Below are 16890 nucleotides of genomic sequence, written 5' to 3' on the forward strand. Positions count from 1 at the left end.
GCACTACAAGCACAGCTGAACCAATGTCAAGGTGTTAGAAACAGGAGGTCTTTTAAATGCCTCTGATATTAGCACATGATACAGCCCTGGACCCAGGTTTATGCAGGATGAACAATAAAGAACCCTGGTTATACTTATTCTGCTTGCAATAACATCCACTGTGAGTGACTAGAAACCTTGTTGAAGGCACGCAGACACACACAGAGCCCACATCTGGTTGCAGACACACACTGATGATCTGAGGCCTCCAAAACTCAAGTTCTAGCCAAGAGTTGTTTGGGCTTTGCCAAAAATTTGCCTTTTGCAGCAAATAAAAGTCACCCTGTAACATCCCTGGTTTCCTGTAATGTGTAAAAATCATTCTCCTGCTTTTGATAACAGACACCTGTTGCTTACAGTTTTTGAAAGCAGCTTGGTGGCCACAATGGCCCCGTAGTGACACATTACCAGCACTACATGTCTCCCAGCTGCTTCCTACCAGCAATAATCACTGGAAAGTGCAGACAAACAAATGTTGAGATAGACTAGGTTTGAAGGCTGGAAGACAGTGAATTGGGAGACCTTGCCCACCCCTACCCCAGCCAAGATTTTAGACAGTAAAACTGGCAAAAGGCAAAATCTAGGCCCCTCCGGCACCCTCAGGTCTGCAGACTCCTGACCATCGGCAGCCCCCACCACATACCATTCAGCCTCATCTTGGAGCCCAAGGTTCCCTTTCCCTCAGACCAGTCACAACTTTAGTCTCTCAGTGCTGTGTCCATACTACCCAAAGTTATCTACAGATCACAATGCAATCCCCATCAAAATACCAATGACATTCTTCACAGAAATGGAAAAAACAATTCTAACATTCATATGGAATAATAAAAGGCTATGAATAGCCAAAGCAATGCTGAGCAAAAAAAAAATAAAGCTGAAGGTAACACTACCTGACTTTAAACTATACTACAAAGCTATAGTAACCAAAACAGCATGGTAAATAAAAACAGACACAAAGACCAATGGAACAGAATAGAGAACCCAGAAATCAATCCATACACCTACAACCATCTGATCTTTGACAAAGGCACAAAGATTACACACGAGGGAAGAGACTGCCTCTTCAATAAATGGTGTTGGGAAAATTGGACATCCATATGTAGAAGAATGAAACTAGACCCATACCTCACTCCATATACCAAAGTCAACTCAAAATGGATTAAAACATTAAATATACATCCTGAAACAATAAAACTCCTAAAAGAAAACATAAAGGAAACACTTCAAGAAGTAGGATTGAGCATAGATTTTATGAATATGACCCCAAAAGCACAGGCAACCACAGGAAAAATAAACAAATGGGATCATATCAAACTAAAAAGCTTCTGCACAATGAAAGAAATAATAGAGTGAAAAGACAATCAACAGAGTGGGAGAAGATATTTGCAAAATATGCATCTGACAAAAGATTAATATCCAGAATATACAAAGAACTCAAACAGCTTAACAGAAAAAAAAAAAAAAAAAAGTAACCCAATCTGAAAATGGGCAAAGGAGTTGAATAGGCATTTCTCGAAGGAAGATATGTGAATGGCCAAAAGACACATGAAAAAATACTCAACATCACTCAGCATTTGAGAAATGCAAATCAAAATCACTTTGAGATATCATCTCACTCCAGTTAGGCTGGCTAATATCCAAAAGACTGAGAATGATAAATGCTGGCAAGGATGCAGAGAAAAGGGAACCATCCTACACTGTTGGTGGTGCTGCAAAATGGTGCATTCATTATGGAAAATTGTATGGAGGTTCCTCAAACAATTACAGATCAGCCATGACCGAGCTATCCAATGGCTGGTTATATGTGGAGTATACTAACATTTATAAAGCAAATGTATTTCACAGGGCCTAGTTTCCAAAGCCCTGCAGTTTCAGGTTTAGCCTAACTTTTTAAATTACATATAGAAATGTTAAACGTGCAAAAGACAGGAAACTTTCCCCAGGCTAAAGTCTCTGCTATAGATAAAGAATTGTAACACAGCAAAATTGCTGGCTCTCAGGGACAGATGTCCTTGGAGCAGGTTAACCTACTGATTGATACGTTAAGAAAGTTGCTTTATTGTTATGTAAAAATACTGAGGAAACTACTGTAGGAAAACACAGTATTTGCTAAGAACAAGCTTTTGTTGGTGGATCAACTTTACCTTTTGCAAATTGCATTATGGAATGTTACTTTGTTATTTCACTGATGTTACCAGTTTCTATTTTTAAACTATACTTAGCCATAACTCTACCTACGTTCCTTTTCTGTAACTTTCTGGCCTGGCGAATAAATACTGAGACAGAACCCCAGTTCAAAGTTAATTTCCCAAGGAGGAATGCTTCTCTCTTGAGGATTCCAGGAAATTAACCCCTTCAGTGTGTCTCACTGCTCAGAAGAAATGGGCTTCCCTGTATGAGGCAAAGCAACAGGTATATACCCAAAGGAATGGAAATCATCATGTTGAAGTGATACCTGTATTCCCATGTTTATTGCAGTGCTATTTGCAATAGCCAAGAGTTGGAACCAGCCTAAATGCCCATCATCAAATAAGTGGATAAGGAAAATGTGGTATATCTACACAATAGAATACTACTTTGCTGTAAAAAAGAATGAAATACTGCCATTCACAGCAACATGGATGAACTTAGAGAAAATTATGTTAAGTGAAATAAGCAAAGCACAGAATGAGAAATATCACATCTTCTCACTTATATGTGGGAGCTAATAAAAATAAATCAATAAATATACAAACATAAATGGGAGAAAAAAAGACACAATAATCACAATAATAATTCCTTGAATTTGTTAAAATAAGTGAACAGATATGATGTTTATGGGTGTGGGAGGGGAGGAGAGGGAGGGGGGAAAGGGAGGAATTGGTAAAGGTCCACAAAAACCAACTACATTGCAAAAATAAATAAATAAATAAGTAGTGGATCAAAATCATCCTCACTGTGGTATGAATGGTCAATAAGTAGCCTATCTTAAGTCTATTGGCTTTTTAAAAACAAGCTCATTACCCAAGGAATTAATCTCTAATGATGGGATTTCTTTAGAGATCCATGTGGGTAGAGGAAGGAGACCCTTCAGATGACACCCCTTTCCCTGACCAAACAGACAAGTAGCCATAGGAACGAATGGCCTGTGGGCATCAGACACCCAGCACCACCCAAGCAAGCGTCACCAGCAAAAAGATTTGCTGCTCCACTCTGTGGTTGCACTGTACATTGAAATCTGTTCTAATCACTGGGAATTTATTACTAAAACATCACTTTCCAGGGAGGAAAGAAACACTGAATAGCCCTCCCATGATATTTTCTACCCTCAAGCCATAATGTACTCTGCATTTTCCCACACTGTCTCCTCCAGGTGGGTCTCCATACCCAGGAGTGCAAATGGATGAAGACTTCTGCAGTCGCCTGAAGGATGGCATGAGGATGAGGGCTCCTGAATGCGCCACTCCTGAAATGTGAGCCCTTGGCTTCCTCCAGTCCCCATCTGACAGTTGTCTTCCTAGCAGGGCATCTCTAAGAGGGAGTGTTCTGTTGATTTTTAGAATCCCAGCCTTGGAAGATGCAAAGGGTATCCCTTTTCTTTAGGGATGCCCCCCTTCATCCCCTTGTGGGTCCAGCTGTTCAGGAGTGTTTTCCAGAAGTGAGGCACATTGTCTTTGATCCATCCCTACCTATTTCCTTTCCTGACCACTAACATGACTTTTCAAGACTTTTAGCTGGGAACTGAAGTTAGAAATTCAGTTTCTAGGTATGAATTCAGGCAAGACTAATAGAACACCTAAGAACTGGATGCAGGACCTGGGCCTCACTCATAAAATGGGAGCCAAATAAGCTAAGCAGCCACAGGGATGAAAGGCTAGAAGGTGCTACTGACCAGTTTTCCATCCACATTGAAGACCGATGAGGGGTTGGTTTGCTCTGCAGGGGAAGAGGGGCTGGAGAGGGAAAGAATTTCCTGACTGAAGCTGTAATTATGCTCCAGAAGGCTACATGGGCAATACAACTTATTTAGGATTTTTTAGGAGTAGGCTCGGCAGCTGTCTGGAGCTGCCTGGACCAGGCCAGTGCCTTCTGGTGACTAGGAAGATGACAGGCTCCACGTGAAGCCTTTCTCCATTGTGCACACTGAACTTGCTTGCCTCTCTCAGATACTTTCCCTGCGCTTTTGTGGATGTTTTGCACTTTGAGACCTGAGCAGGAATGTGATGACACTGGTGGTTTTATTGAGCTGCTGACAAGGACTTGGGCCTCCCTGAGGTGGCACCACCTTTCCTGAACTGGCAGGCGGCCCTCCCCAGTCCACCCACACAATGGGGTCCTGTCAGAAGCCCTTGGAAGGCTCTTGGGGAAGAGTCAGAGGGAATGAAGGAAGTGTGGACCTGGCCCAGGGCAAGGTCACTGTCTCTTTCCTTCATCATCTTGGGACAAGGCTCGGGGAGCAGAGGACTCAGGCTGCAAAGGCAGGGCTGGGGAGCAACCTGAGTGCAGGGAAGAGGGAGAAACCTATCCCAGTCACTCTTGCATGGTGTCCTCATCAGGAATGTGTAGGGAGATTGAAGTAAGGTCTCTTTGTGAGAGTTGGAGATGGAGCTAGATTATCCCCAGACTACATTTGGGCTGGAAGGTGTTGAAGGCCTTAAGAGTTTTTAATTGCTTGATTCCTTTTACTTGGCGAGGGGCAAACAACAGGAGACATGGTTTAAAATGAGATCACTTTGCTATTTATGGTTTTCTAAGTGTTTTCCCACACACAGTCTCGTTTGAAGTTCCCAACAATCTTGAGGAGCAGGCAGGGCAGATATTATAATCTGAGTTGGACAGGAATTGAAAGTAAGACTCTGAGAGGTGAAGCATTGTGCCCTCTGCCAGCTAAGTAGCAGAGGAGACAGATTTAGAACCCAGTCCTCCGGACTGATCTCTCTAGACCCCAGGGGCTATGAAATTGGGAACATACCCCACAGTCCTCAGAAGAAATGGTTCTCTGATATGCCCACTCATGCTTTGAATTCATTGCGTGAGTCCTTCCACCTTTCATATAATCTCAGAGTAAGTTCTCATTACTAACAGTAATAATAATTGAAGTTATTAATAAATAGCAATATTCGATATTATTAACTAGTTATTTAGTGCTAAGTGCCAGATACTGTTTTAAGCACCTTTAACGTAATTTACCTAATGCTCATAACAACCCTGTAAAGTAGTTGCTATTACTATCTCCATTTTATATTTTACAGAGAAAACCAAAGCACAGAACACCTAAGTGATTTGCCCAAGGCCACATTGCTACTAAGTTTAGCAAACTCAGTCTGAGTCCAGAGTCCACAACACCATCCTACATACCTACTGGGTATATTTCCAATTCTTATCCAGCTTCTGGTGCAAAATAACTCTAGAGGTACTAAGTCACATCAATTTTGGACTAAAAGCTCCCTTGGAGTTTATCACACCTTCAAGTCTTTACATAAACCTCACCCAGGTTGCCCCTGTGCCCTGAGCAGCCTGTAGAGAAAGAGGTATGATTCCTTACTACTGGGGAGGGAGAAATTTTAAAAAGTAAGAAGCAGTTTTGTGAAATGTTTCTTCAGAAGGCCAGAATCCAAATGTTCAGCCCTTTTCTCAAACATGTAAAAGCTAATGGATTAATTTCCTTCTTGTTTGTTCCTCCAGTAGGAAAGTCTGGGTGAGGACAGAGTGCAGCTCTCAGATATGGGATTCTGTGACCTGAACTTGGCCTAAAGCGGTGTGCATTTGGGAAATTGGGGGATAGCTTGGAAAGGAAAGCCTTCCCACAGGTGCCTCACCCCTGGCTTGGGTGCAAATAATGTCTCTTTACTTTATTAGACCTACTTACTTAGCGATGTAAAGTTGTACAACGCTGCGTCGTTGGTTCCTTGCCCAGAGCCTGTTTAATCAGATGTCTTTCAATGAGGGAATAGTAATGAATGTTTTGGGTTTTTTTCCTTTTCCTTTGGTATTTGCTGAGATGATTCACATTGAATTTTAGGCAAGAGGAGTGGAAACTAGAAATCAGAAACTGAGAATCAAACATAAAAAACGGCAAGTAGTTATATAGGTGGTCCCTTTTGCTAGTTTCAGCAGAGAAACCGGGGAGGGTCCTACTTGTGGTGGTGCATCTCCCAGACAGCTGCCTGCTCCTGCTGCTGGTGAGAGGACGATGCTGGTGGAGAGAAGCCCAGGCCTTGGCTTGATGGGGTGGTCCCTACCCCTGCTCTCAGGGCCCCTTTCTGTCTGCCTGGCTCAAGCCTTCCTTGCTTTGGCTGCCTTTTATAGATTATCTAGGTATATATTCAATGTCCTTTCATCTGCTTCCAAGAAACTGTTCATTGCTGGAGATAAAGGAGGCTTGGACGTCTAGGCTTGAGTGTGGTAAGGCGGAAGCAGGCCAGCCTCTGCCACAGCCAGTGCACCTTGGGCTGAGGACCCCAGACTTTTGTCTAGTGACTGTCTCTGTAGTATATTGTTTTGTACCTATCACAATAAATAGTAAAGTGTATAAACTTACCATATGATGAGGTCCCTGTAGTATTGTGTAGATGGTGTGTCTTATGTTACTTCTGCTCTTGGGCACTAGCAGGCTTGTCCAGGGTGCCTGAATGGCCAGTCCTGGGAGCATTCAGGAGCATTCAGGGAAAAGTGCTCAAGAGCCCTCACTCTAAGATGCTGCTGGTCAGGGACAGTTGGGACCTTGGGTGCTGTGGATACATGTCCTGTGTCTCCCAGAGAGCAGGGACAACAGCTCAGAGTTAGAGAGTTAGAGTCCCCTTCCTCACTCCCAATGTCCTCAGTTTCTGTAAATTGAGTCCCAGCGCAGTGGTGCCTGACATTGGCCCACACATCACACTGTGCAAAGGGCCCTCACAGCTCCTGGAACCCATTGACTCCCACCACACCCCCGGGAGTCAGGTGTAATGGGTACCATGTGTGAAGTACAGGGGTGAGAGGCAACTCAGAATCGCCTTCTGAGAAGAGTCTTATCCACAGGATTGTACATTGGACAAAGATTAAGGGACAGGAGCACGTAAAGATCACCACATCTGAATCGCAGATTTTCCTATTTTTGTATGATCTTTTTTTTCCCCTTAATCAAAGACTTAGGAGATCTACTTGCCAGGCACCTGTCAGAAAATAGAACCTGAATTCTGCCACCCAACTTTAGGAAAGCTTTCTTTTGAAGACCAGTGCCCACAGAAGGGGTCTACAGACCACACGGTGCCTCCGTTCCCTTGGGCACCTAGAGTTTTGTCCTTGGGTTAAACCAGAACCTTAGGACACACACACCTGGAACCCACTGTTTTGCCTCTTCGAATTGTTATTACTGAATGGTATTTTTTTCTGTTAAGGCTTTGGCCGACATTGAAAAGCATTTGTGCACAACAGCCGCCTGAAGTCATTATTGCCTGATGGGTAATAGTGATGCTGAGAGTTCCACGGGAACCTCCTTTCAGATTTCAGGGCTAGGAATAGCTGTACTACTTCTGAGCAGTTGTTCATTTGTTTTTTTAACTTCTGGCTTATGTGCATGATATAATTATTCCCTCTTTTCACCAGCTGCCTGGAATGTTAGAGCCTGCCTCTGTCAAAATATTCAGAATCATGATATAAATTTTACATATTAACTTTGCCTGTAGCTTCACCCATTTTCTTTATTTTACCTTCCTACTAGTATTTTTTTTAACCTTTGTGTATTATTACCATCTTTGTCGACTAACTCATATCCTTTGAAACAAGATAGGGATATACTTAAGAAATATCTGGAACTGTTGGTGCAACTTGAAGGCACTCATCTAGGACATGGCAGAGGTAGGGTGAGTACTGGAGCTTCTCAGGCTTTCCCCCCAGCAACACCCAGCTCCTAGCACTACAAATGATGTCTGCAGTAGGGCTGAAGAATTCATGGAAGGAGCAGAGCTGTCTCTTCCCAGAGACCCGTCCGACTTCCTTCAGCAGATATTTACTGAATGCTTATATGCCAGGCCCTGGGCCGGTTGAGGGGTATGGAGATGAGGTCCCTGCCCACATAGTGCTCATGGCCTGTTTCTGACCTAGTTCCAAAGTCTAGGCCGTTCAGATTTTGATCTGACTCAGTCAGAGTCCTCTCTGGTCCAGACGATCTTCTGAGAGAAGAGATAACTTATGATAAACATCCTTGAAGAGAGCAGAGAGCCCAAAGAGAATAAATCCTCAATCCAGTGTGTCTGTGTGTGTGTACCTCTGGCATGTGTTTTGCAGAGAGAGGGGAGGTACAGACCTCTACTCCGTGCAGACATGAGCAAGAGCTAAGCCCTGTACCTTTATGTCCAAAATGTAAGAGAAGAGCCACAGAGGAACCTGCTGGTATTGGAATCGCGGGATGAGATTTAGCCACTGTGATATTAACACAAGTGTTTTCATATCCAGAAGCTCAGCCTGTACTTTTTGCCTCGAGTGGTGGGAGGCCAGTTTGTAAGAGCAGCTTTGAAGTGCTGGGGGGAAAATAATCAGCCACACACAGGAACCTTGCACAGAGCCCAAGGAACTACTCCCACTCTTGTGGGCTTCCCCTTTTGGAAGTGACGTGGGTCATGTACACAGTGCCTCTCCACCAGTCTGTGAGGACTCGGAAATACTACATGCTTCCTAAGAAGCCAGCTCAAATCAACATTTGTTTCAACCTGAGAGTGGAAAAAAGTTCCGCAAATTATTCGCTTATTGATAATTTGTAGCTCGATTAAGTTTTCTAACTTTAAGGACGTTGTTCTGCTTTTGGAAGTGAGGGGAGGCATTCACTTCACATTAAACTGCAGTGAACAGTGGTGGTGCTCCCTGTCCAAATAGCTCTGCTTGCTCCACAGGTGCTCCAAAGAACTTAGGTCTTGATGAGCTCTGAGGGCTGGTGGTTAGTCTACCTTGGTAGGCATATGTTTTCCACTGCCAGCCCCAACAGTCTTTCATGTGTCCTAAAAAGGAAGCAGTGTCACATACTAAAAAAAGCATGATCTTTATATACAGGATGACACCCATCACTTTGCAACATACGGGGAAATCCTTACAGTTATTAGTGCTCTGCAGCTATTTCTACTGTGCTTTTACCCACCAGCTATCAGATCATGTTGGACTGCTGGCACAAAGACCCGAAAGAACGGCCAAGATTTGCAGAACTTGTGGAAAAACTGGGCGATTTGCTTCAGGCAAATGTGCAACAGGTAAAGCTAAATTTATCTGGAATATCAGAAGGCCAAATATGCATTTGAATGTAAGTCAAGGGGGTGTTTGTTTGTTGTTTTAAGACCTATTAATAGAATAGCTGAGATCAGTTAAAAAAAAAGTGTGTGTGTATACAGAACTATCTTCTCAAAATATAACCGAGATTGGACAAATGACATAGTTGAAGTTGACATAATGCTTCACAAAAATTGGCTGAAGTAGATAGGTGTCCAATTAGAGCTTTATCTTGGTATTTTAGGATGGTAAAGACTATATCCCACTCAATGCCATACTGACAGGAAACAGTGGATTTACATGCTCAACCCCTGCCTTCTCTGAGGACTTCTTCAAGGAAGGTATTTCAGCTCCGAAGTTTAATTCAGGAAGCTCTGATGACGTCAGGTAAGACTTCTTTTCCCCACCTTTCTACTATAAATTTTCAAACATACCAAAAAAAAAAAAAAAGAATTGTATAATTACCCATATTCCCACTTCCTAAATTCAACTATGGTTAACATTTTGCCCTGTTTTGTCTATACACGCTTTAAGTTTGTATGTGTGTATCTTTCTTTTTGCCAAACCATTTTAAAGAGGACTTGAGGCATGACAACACTTTACCCCTAAATACTTTGGTATATGTCTTGTAAGAGACATTCTCCTGTGTAACCACACCAAAATTATCACACCAAAGAAATTTCTCAATATCATTAATATTCAAATTTCCATAATTTCCCCCAAATGTCTTTTACACTTTTTTTTAAAAGCAGGATCCAATCAAGAATAACACATTGTGGGCTGGCCGGATAATCTCAGTCGGTTAGAGCATGGTGCTAATAGTAACGCCAAGGTCCAGGGTTCGATCCCTATACTGGCCAGTTGTGGGGGAAAAAACAAACAAAAAGCATAACACATTGCATTTTCTTGAGTTTATTTAGTTTATCTTATTTTAGAACCATCCCCCCATCTTTTGTTTCCCCATTACATTGACCTTTTTTGACCAAACCTTAGATAAAACTAAACAAGCAAACAAACAAAACTGGCTTTTTGCCCCTTGCCTAATAAACTAATATAGTGTCTTGCATTACTGTGAAGGAAACTGAGGAAGGGGCAAGGGAACAAGTATTTATTGAGACTCCACTGGCCAGGGGTCTGCACTCGGTACTCACAGTTACACACATACTAAACACATTCGGTGCTAATGGTTACACAGACACATGCTGTGACCTGGCACTGGGATAGGCTCTTCACAATTACTTTATCAATTACTTTTAGGCTCAGAACAATCCTATGAAGTACATCTTATTCCTGTCATACAGGATGGTCTTTCCTAATAGGTCATCCACAAAAGTCAGTAGTTATAGCAAAGTCATACAAATACTACCCATTTCTCACAATCTATGTAAGCACAGAACAGAATGTACAAGACTAGCCCTCGTACTCAATTATGCCATTAAGTCAACTGTGTAACCTTAACAGTTCATTTTATTTGTGACCTCACATCCTTTTAGGAAGTAGGCGGTTGTAAGTGGTAAATAAAGTGAAATCACTTCCCTGGGCATCGTTTCTCTCCTTTGTATCTATCACAGGGCGCTCAAAACAAATGATGTCTCAGGTCTCTTCTAGGCCCTGCATTTTCTGATTCCACAAGAGACCAGAGTGAGTCTCTCTGGGGTTTTGCTCAAAACTATGGAATGTGAATTGACAACTGTGGGAGAAAGTGGCATTACCATCAGGATTGCCAGAGGGACACGGCAGGAAAGTTGAGCCTCAGGACTTAGACAATTCCTCCTGATATTTTGGTTCATCTTAGCTGGGATACAGTGCCCACGGTCTCTTCACTAATCAAAGCTGGATATATTTTCTTATCTTGATTATTCTTTCTGCCTCTTCTTTAGATATGTAAACGCCTTCAAAATCATCAGCTTGGAAAGAATCAAAACCTTTGAAGAACTTTCACCAAATGCCACCTCCATGCTTGATGTAAGTCATGAAGTTAAGCTACTCAGTGCACCCCAGCAGACCCTTTGCCAGGCTCCATCTGAACACCAACTCCAGTAGTCTCATGGCCCTCAGTCAGTGAGGGTCAATAATTAGTGCTGGCTGAAATGACAATGGCAAAGGGACTGACAACTAGACTTAGCTATGCAGAGCTAATTTGAGCATAGAATTCCATGGTTTGAAGATGAACCAGAATTCACTCTGGGGTACAAGTCCTTGCCTGATACAAAGTTAGTCCCTTAGAAAACTTCAGAGTGTGTTTCTAAGCTTCTTGGTTATCAATGCTGCATCCTTGCTGTCAGGGTAATAGAACTCTCACTGTGTGAGCAGCTGAGCCTTGCGATGTAACAAAGAGCTGTCTCTTAAGAGCAGCTTCAAGTCTGAAAGAAGTCCCCCTAAGCCTTATGCCCCGTCCCCCGGGGTTGTGCAGGTTCAACAGCCATGTTCCTACCCAGCCACACTGGGAGAAGCAACCGGTACAGCCTGGCAAACAAGAGGCCTCAAGCAGCTGTTCTCTTTAAAGCCCTGGGATGTGGGATTGAGTGAATAAGGGGAGGAGGGGCGGGATGGGCAGGAGCGCACATCTGGTATTGCAGATCCTGGTGCTCAAAGTGTGGTCTCCAGACAAGCACGTTGCCATGACTGGGAGCAGGCTGGAAATGCAGGACCCACCCACACCCACTGAGTCAGACCTCGCCTTGTCACAAGATCCCTAAAGGTCCCTAGGGATTAAAGTTTGAGAGGCGCTGATGATGACTATGTCTCATAAAGGGTCTGGAAGACCAACTACAGTGTGAAGGTGATCACACAATCAGTGCGGCTTTCAGACAATCACAGTTACCCTTAAAAAATATAAAAACCTTCTCAGACACACCAGATAAAGGGGAAAAATGATTTAAAATTTTAAAACCATTACAAATATACCGCAGAATACAAAGGTAAAGTAGAGGGAAATTTTGTTTTGCTGCTTGGTACATTGGTTTCAAGTCCAAGGAAACAATACTTGTTTGTTTTTTGGCAACTGGCCAGTACAAGGATCTGAACCCTTGACCTTGATGTTATAGGGTGGCCAAGGAAACAATACCAAGCAAAACACAGATTTCTCTCAACCTTAATCTTCCCCATCCTAATACGGTGGGGAATTATGACAACTTCTTTGCTTAAGTGCTTACTGATAATTAAGGATGTGAACAAAGCCCAGTAAGAGCCTGGGTGGCAAGAACAAAGTGTGGAATATACTTACTGGAACATGCTGTATTAACAGAGTAACAAAAAGTCTGCATAACACTAAAAGCTAAAGATGAATCAAGGAGGAAATGTAATTGCTGAAAACTATGACCAAGGGGGACCTGAAAATTATACAGAATCTTTAAGAAAAAAACTGAAACATGTTTTTATAATTCCTCAGAATTGTTACATATCATAGTCACCAAATAACAGCATATCTGTATCCAGTTGTCATCTGCCAAAATTGTTTTTAATATGTTTATGCAATAATTTGCATAAAAGTTTACTATGGAAAATGCTGACCTGTTTCCTGCAGTTTTCCCTTTTGTTTATATTTATGTACTTCACCTTCAGGAAGAAGAGCCTCAGAGTCATTGGGAATGGGCATTTCTTGCAACTGATCAAGACTTAGTTGCCAATATGGAGAAAATGCTTTGTGTCTATAGGCAGGGATTGTGGAGGGTGAGGGCAGAGCCTGGAGTGACAGAGGTGTACCCCGGTGTCATCCCCCAGACAGGAATGTAACCTTTCTTCTTCTTCTTCCCTGCCAGCATTACCAGGTGGACAGTTGCAGCCTGCTGGCCTCCCCCTTGCTGAAGCGCTTCACCTGGACTGAGAGTAAACCCAAGGCCTCACTGAAGCTTGAGTAAGGGACCTGGGTGTCTTTTCTCTGATCAACTGTTTGGAGGAGTGTGCAGAAAGATGGTTTAATGGGGGATAGTTGAGGGCTTCTTGCCCTCTTGAACTGTAGTGTTCAAGCATTGCAGAATAGCATTCCCCACCCCACCCCAAGTGAAAGAAAGGGGCATAAAATCAGACATCCCAGAACAAAGCTCTGGGAAGGAAGGTGGGGGTTTAAGAGGGAAAAACATGCAGAAAATTCCTACAGAGATAGGCAGTCTAAACATGCGAAGCACAGTGCCTGGTGGAAAGGAGCCTGGTACGCCCATCTGTGAGTGGTGCAGATGGACACAGGCTTCCGGGGGCAGGAGAGAATGATGGCCCTTATTGTTCCTGGGCTGGCAGGGTTTCTGCAAGATTCACAATACTGTTTTCCAGGCCTTATACATGTCACCCTGAGAAATCAACCTTTCTAGATGAAGGACTTTCTGTTTCCTGTTTGGTCCTAGCACGCTTTTCTCTACCGACCCTCAGCGTGGTCAGTCAGTTGGCTTCTCCCTCCATACTGTGGCCACTATTGTCAGAAGTACTTAGGCTCTGGCTTCACTTCACTGGCCCTGTGTGTCACTTCAGCTTCTCTGTGCTAGTCTCTACTGGGAATAGCACTGGACTGGGAGAGGCTGGGCCTATCTGACTGATGTTCCTTCCTTTCCCGGTTCTAATGCCTGCCCTATTTCAAAGGCTGAACCTGCTCCTCTTTCATCTAAATTAGGGGTCAGCAGACCTTTTCTTAAAAGGCCAGATAGTAAACAACTGGCTGATTCTGCCATTGTAGTATAAAAGCAGCCATAGACAATATATAAGCAAGTAGGCATGGCTTGTTTCAATAAACTTTATTTACAGAAACAGGTGGGCATGGCCAATGAGCATGTGAAAAGATGCTCAATATCATTAGTCATCAGAGAAATGCAAAGCAAAACCGCCATGAGATACCACTTCACTCCCATGAGGATGGCTAGAATAAAAAATGTCACTGCAGGCAAGGATGTGGAGAAATTGGAACCCTTATACATTGCTGATGGAAAGGTGGAACGGTGCAATCACTTTGGAAAACACGTTAGCAGTTGCTCAGAAGGTTAAACAGTTACCCAACATCCCAGCAATTCCTCTCCTAGGTATATACCCAAGAGAAGTAAAAACTTCTGTCCACACAAAAACTTGTACATGAATGTTGATAGCAGGTTATTCATAATAGCCAAAAGTAGAAACAACCCAAATGTCTATTAACTGATGAATGGATAAAGAAAATGTGGTATATCTATAAAATAGAATATCGTTTGTCAATAAAAAGTATGAATTACTGATAAATGCTATAACATAAATGAACCTTGAAAATATTATGCTAAGTAAAAGAAACCAGTCAGAAAATAGTATATATTCATGATTCCTTTTATATGAGATTTCCAGAATAGGCAAATCTAGAAGGACAAAGTAGGTGAAGTGGCTGCCTAGGTGTGTACAGGGAGGAGGAGACTGGCGGTGGGTTTGGGGGGTGATGAAAATGTTCTGAAATTGATTGTGGTGAGCACAATTTGTGTATATACTAAAAACCACTGACTTAAAAACTTTAAATAGGTGAATTATTTAAATAAATAGTATGTAAAGTATATCTCAGTGAAGCTCTCATTATAAAAAACAAACAAGGTGGCCAGCCCATGGGCTGTAGTGTGTTGAACCCTGATCTAAATCAAAGAAGGGCAATGGATGCCTCCAAATGATACATTTAGCACAATTCATCAACCAGAAGTGAACTGAAAAGACAGGGACATTCCCATACAAACATCTGCACGTTTGTTTCCTTTTAACATGAGCAGAGGATGGTACCAGAGTTGAGTCATAGCAGATTACAGGACACTGATGAGGAATAAATGGATAAAAGGAGAAAGTAGGATGGATAACATGCTCTTTTGCTTCCTACTTTGGAACACTTCAGAAAATGGGTGTCTGCTTTTATCTAGATCTTTGTAAAAGAAAACCATAAATTGTATCCTCTATTCTGAGACTAAAAATATAAAACATGGATGTGTTAGTTTAGACCAAACTAATGTGGTTCATGAGGTTCTCTCCCTCATCCCAGCTCCTGTTAAACCAAAAATTCAAACAAATATGGATAAAGATTTTTTTTTATCACATATCTGTCTTAGGCTGGATGTAACATATAGGACCCAGAAGCAAGTTTCTCCACCCTTGAGCCTTACTAGTGATATACTATCCCGTAACGTAAAAAAAAATTTTCTCTTCTAGAACACAAGCATGATAGGGAGACAACTGTACTTTGTGTGTAAAGCTCGGTTAGTTTGTTGAGACTGTTGTAACAAATTACTACAAACTTGGTGACTTAAAAAGAAATTTATTCTCAGTTATGGAGGCCAGAAGTCTTAAAATCAAGGTGTGGGCAGGAACACATTTCCTCCAGAGGTTCTGGTAAAGAATCCATTTATAACCTCTTCCAGCTTCTTGGTGGCTTCAGGCATTCCTTTGCTTGTGGCTGCATCTCTCTGCTCCATCTTCACGTGGCCTTCTCCTCTCTGTGTACAGTCATGAATCTCCCACTGCCTCTCTTACATGAGGATGTATGTGATTGTGCCCACCCAGAAAATTTAGGATAAGTTCCTCCTCTCAAGATCCTTAGCTTAATCATATATTTTGCCATATAAGGCAATATTCACAGGTTCCAGGGATTTGACATGGATTTTGCGGGGGTGGGGTGCAGGGGGCATTTTTCAGCCTACTACAGAAGCTATTTGACCCAAGAGTAGGAGAGGGCTGTCTCAAAGTCCTGGAGTTATTTTGCACCTGGAATTATGGATTTGCATGATCAAATCATACATTCTACCCCCAGCTACTGGAATGCATTTTTCTGCCCAGTGACACCAATCTGGTACTAGGGAGGCAGTGTGCAGCTTTAGAAGAAAATCTGACCAAAGATTCAGAAGGGTTTCAGTAGCCAATAACTCTAGGATAGTATGAAGAAATGACCCACTAAGAAAGAGTGGATTTTAGTGTTTGTCTTCAAGAAACCAATTTTGTACATTTGATTTTTTTCTTTTCTTTCTTTAGTTTGAGAGTAACCAGTAAAAGTAAGGAGTCAGGGCTTTCTGAGCTCACCGGGCCCAGCTTCTGCCGCTCCAGCTGCGGGCACGTCAACAAAGGCAAGCGCAGGTTTACATACGACAACTCCGAGCTGGAGAAGAAGATTTCGTGCTGCTCTCCTCCCCCAGACTACAACTCAGTGGTCTTCTACTCCACTCCACCTGTCTAAAGTTTGACACACAGCCTTATTTCTAGAAGCACATGTGTATTTATAACCCCAGAATACCAGCTTCTGCCAGTATTATGCATATAAGTTTACACCTTTATCTTCCCACAGGAGCCAGCTGCTTTTTGTGATTTTTAATAGTGCTTTTTTTTTTTGACTAACAAGAATGTAACCCCAGATAAGTAGAGCAATAGTGACAAGTGAAGACCACCACTGCTAAATCCTCATATTACTCACTGTGCTAGAGAAATCTTTTCTAAGCCCAATGACTTACCTGTTCCACCCCCCGAGACTCAGGGCACGCAGGACTAGGATTCAGGAGATACAACACAGACTGCACTGGGCCAGGCCCGTAGCCCTAGAACCAGGGGGCAACAGGCCCTGTAGCTCTAGGGGTCACTAGCTGGCCTAAGCAATGTCTCAAGAGTCTTTTAGCAGGCAGAAGACATGTAAGGAGGGGAAAAAAGGGAGGAAGAAGGGAGAGA

At 42.7% G+C, this 16890-nt stretch overlaps 1 protein-coding gene across 1 annotated transcript in view; it reads left to right on the forward strand.

Moving 5' to 3' along the window:
* FLT1 (fms related receptor tyrosine kinase 1) overlaps positions 1 to 16511 on the forward strand; it is a 163837-nt gene extending 147326 nt beyond the window's left edge. The window contains exons 25-30 of the mRNA XM_063103564.1: positions 3392 to 3491; positions 9134 to 9239; positions 9500 to 9642; positions 11136 to 11220; positions 13017 to 13111; positions 16207 to 16511. Of these exons, the coding sequence (XP_062959634.1) occupies positions 3392 to 3491; positions 9134 to 9239; positions 9500 to 9642; positions 11136 to 11220; positions 13017 to 13111; positions 16207 to 16408 (731 nt within the window). The 3' untranslated portion in view covers positions 16409 to 16511. The remainder of the gene's footprint in view (positions 1 to 3391; positions 3492 to 9133; positions 9240 to 9499; positions 9643 to 11135; positions 11221 to 13016; positions 13112 to 16206) is intronic.
* Positions 16512 to 16890: the final 379 nt, after the last annotated feature.

Source organism: Cynocephalus volans, chromosome 7, assembly GCF_027409185.1.
Source record: "Cynocephalus volans isolate mCynVol1 chromosome 7, mCynVol1.pri, whole genome shotgun sequence".
Lineage (NCBI taxonomy): Eukaryota > Metazoa > Chordata > Mammalia > Dermoptera > Cynocephalidae > Cynocephalus > Cynocephalus volans.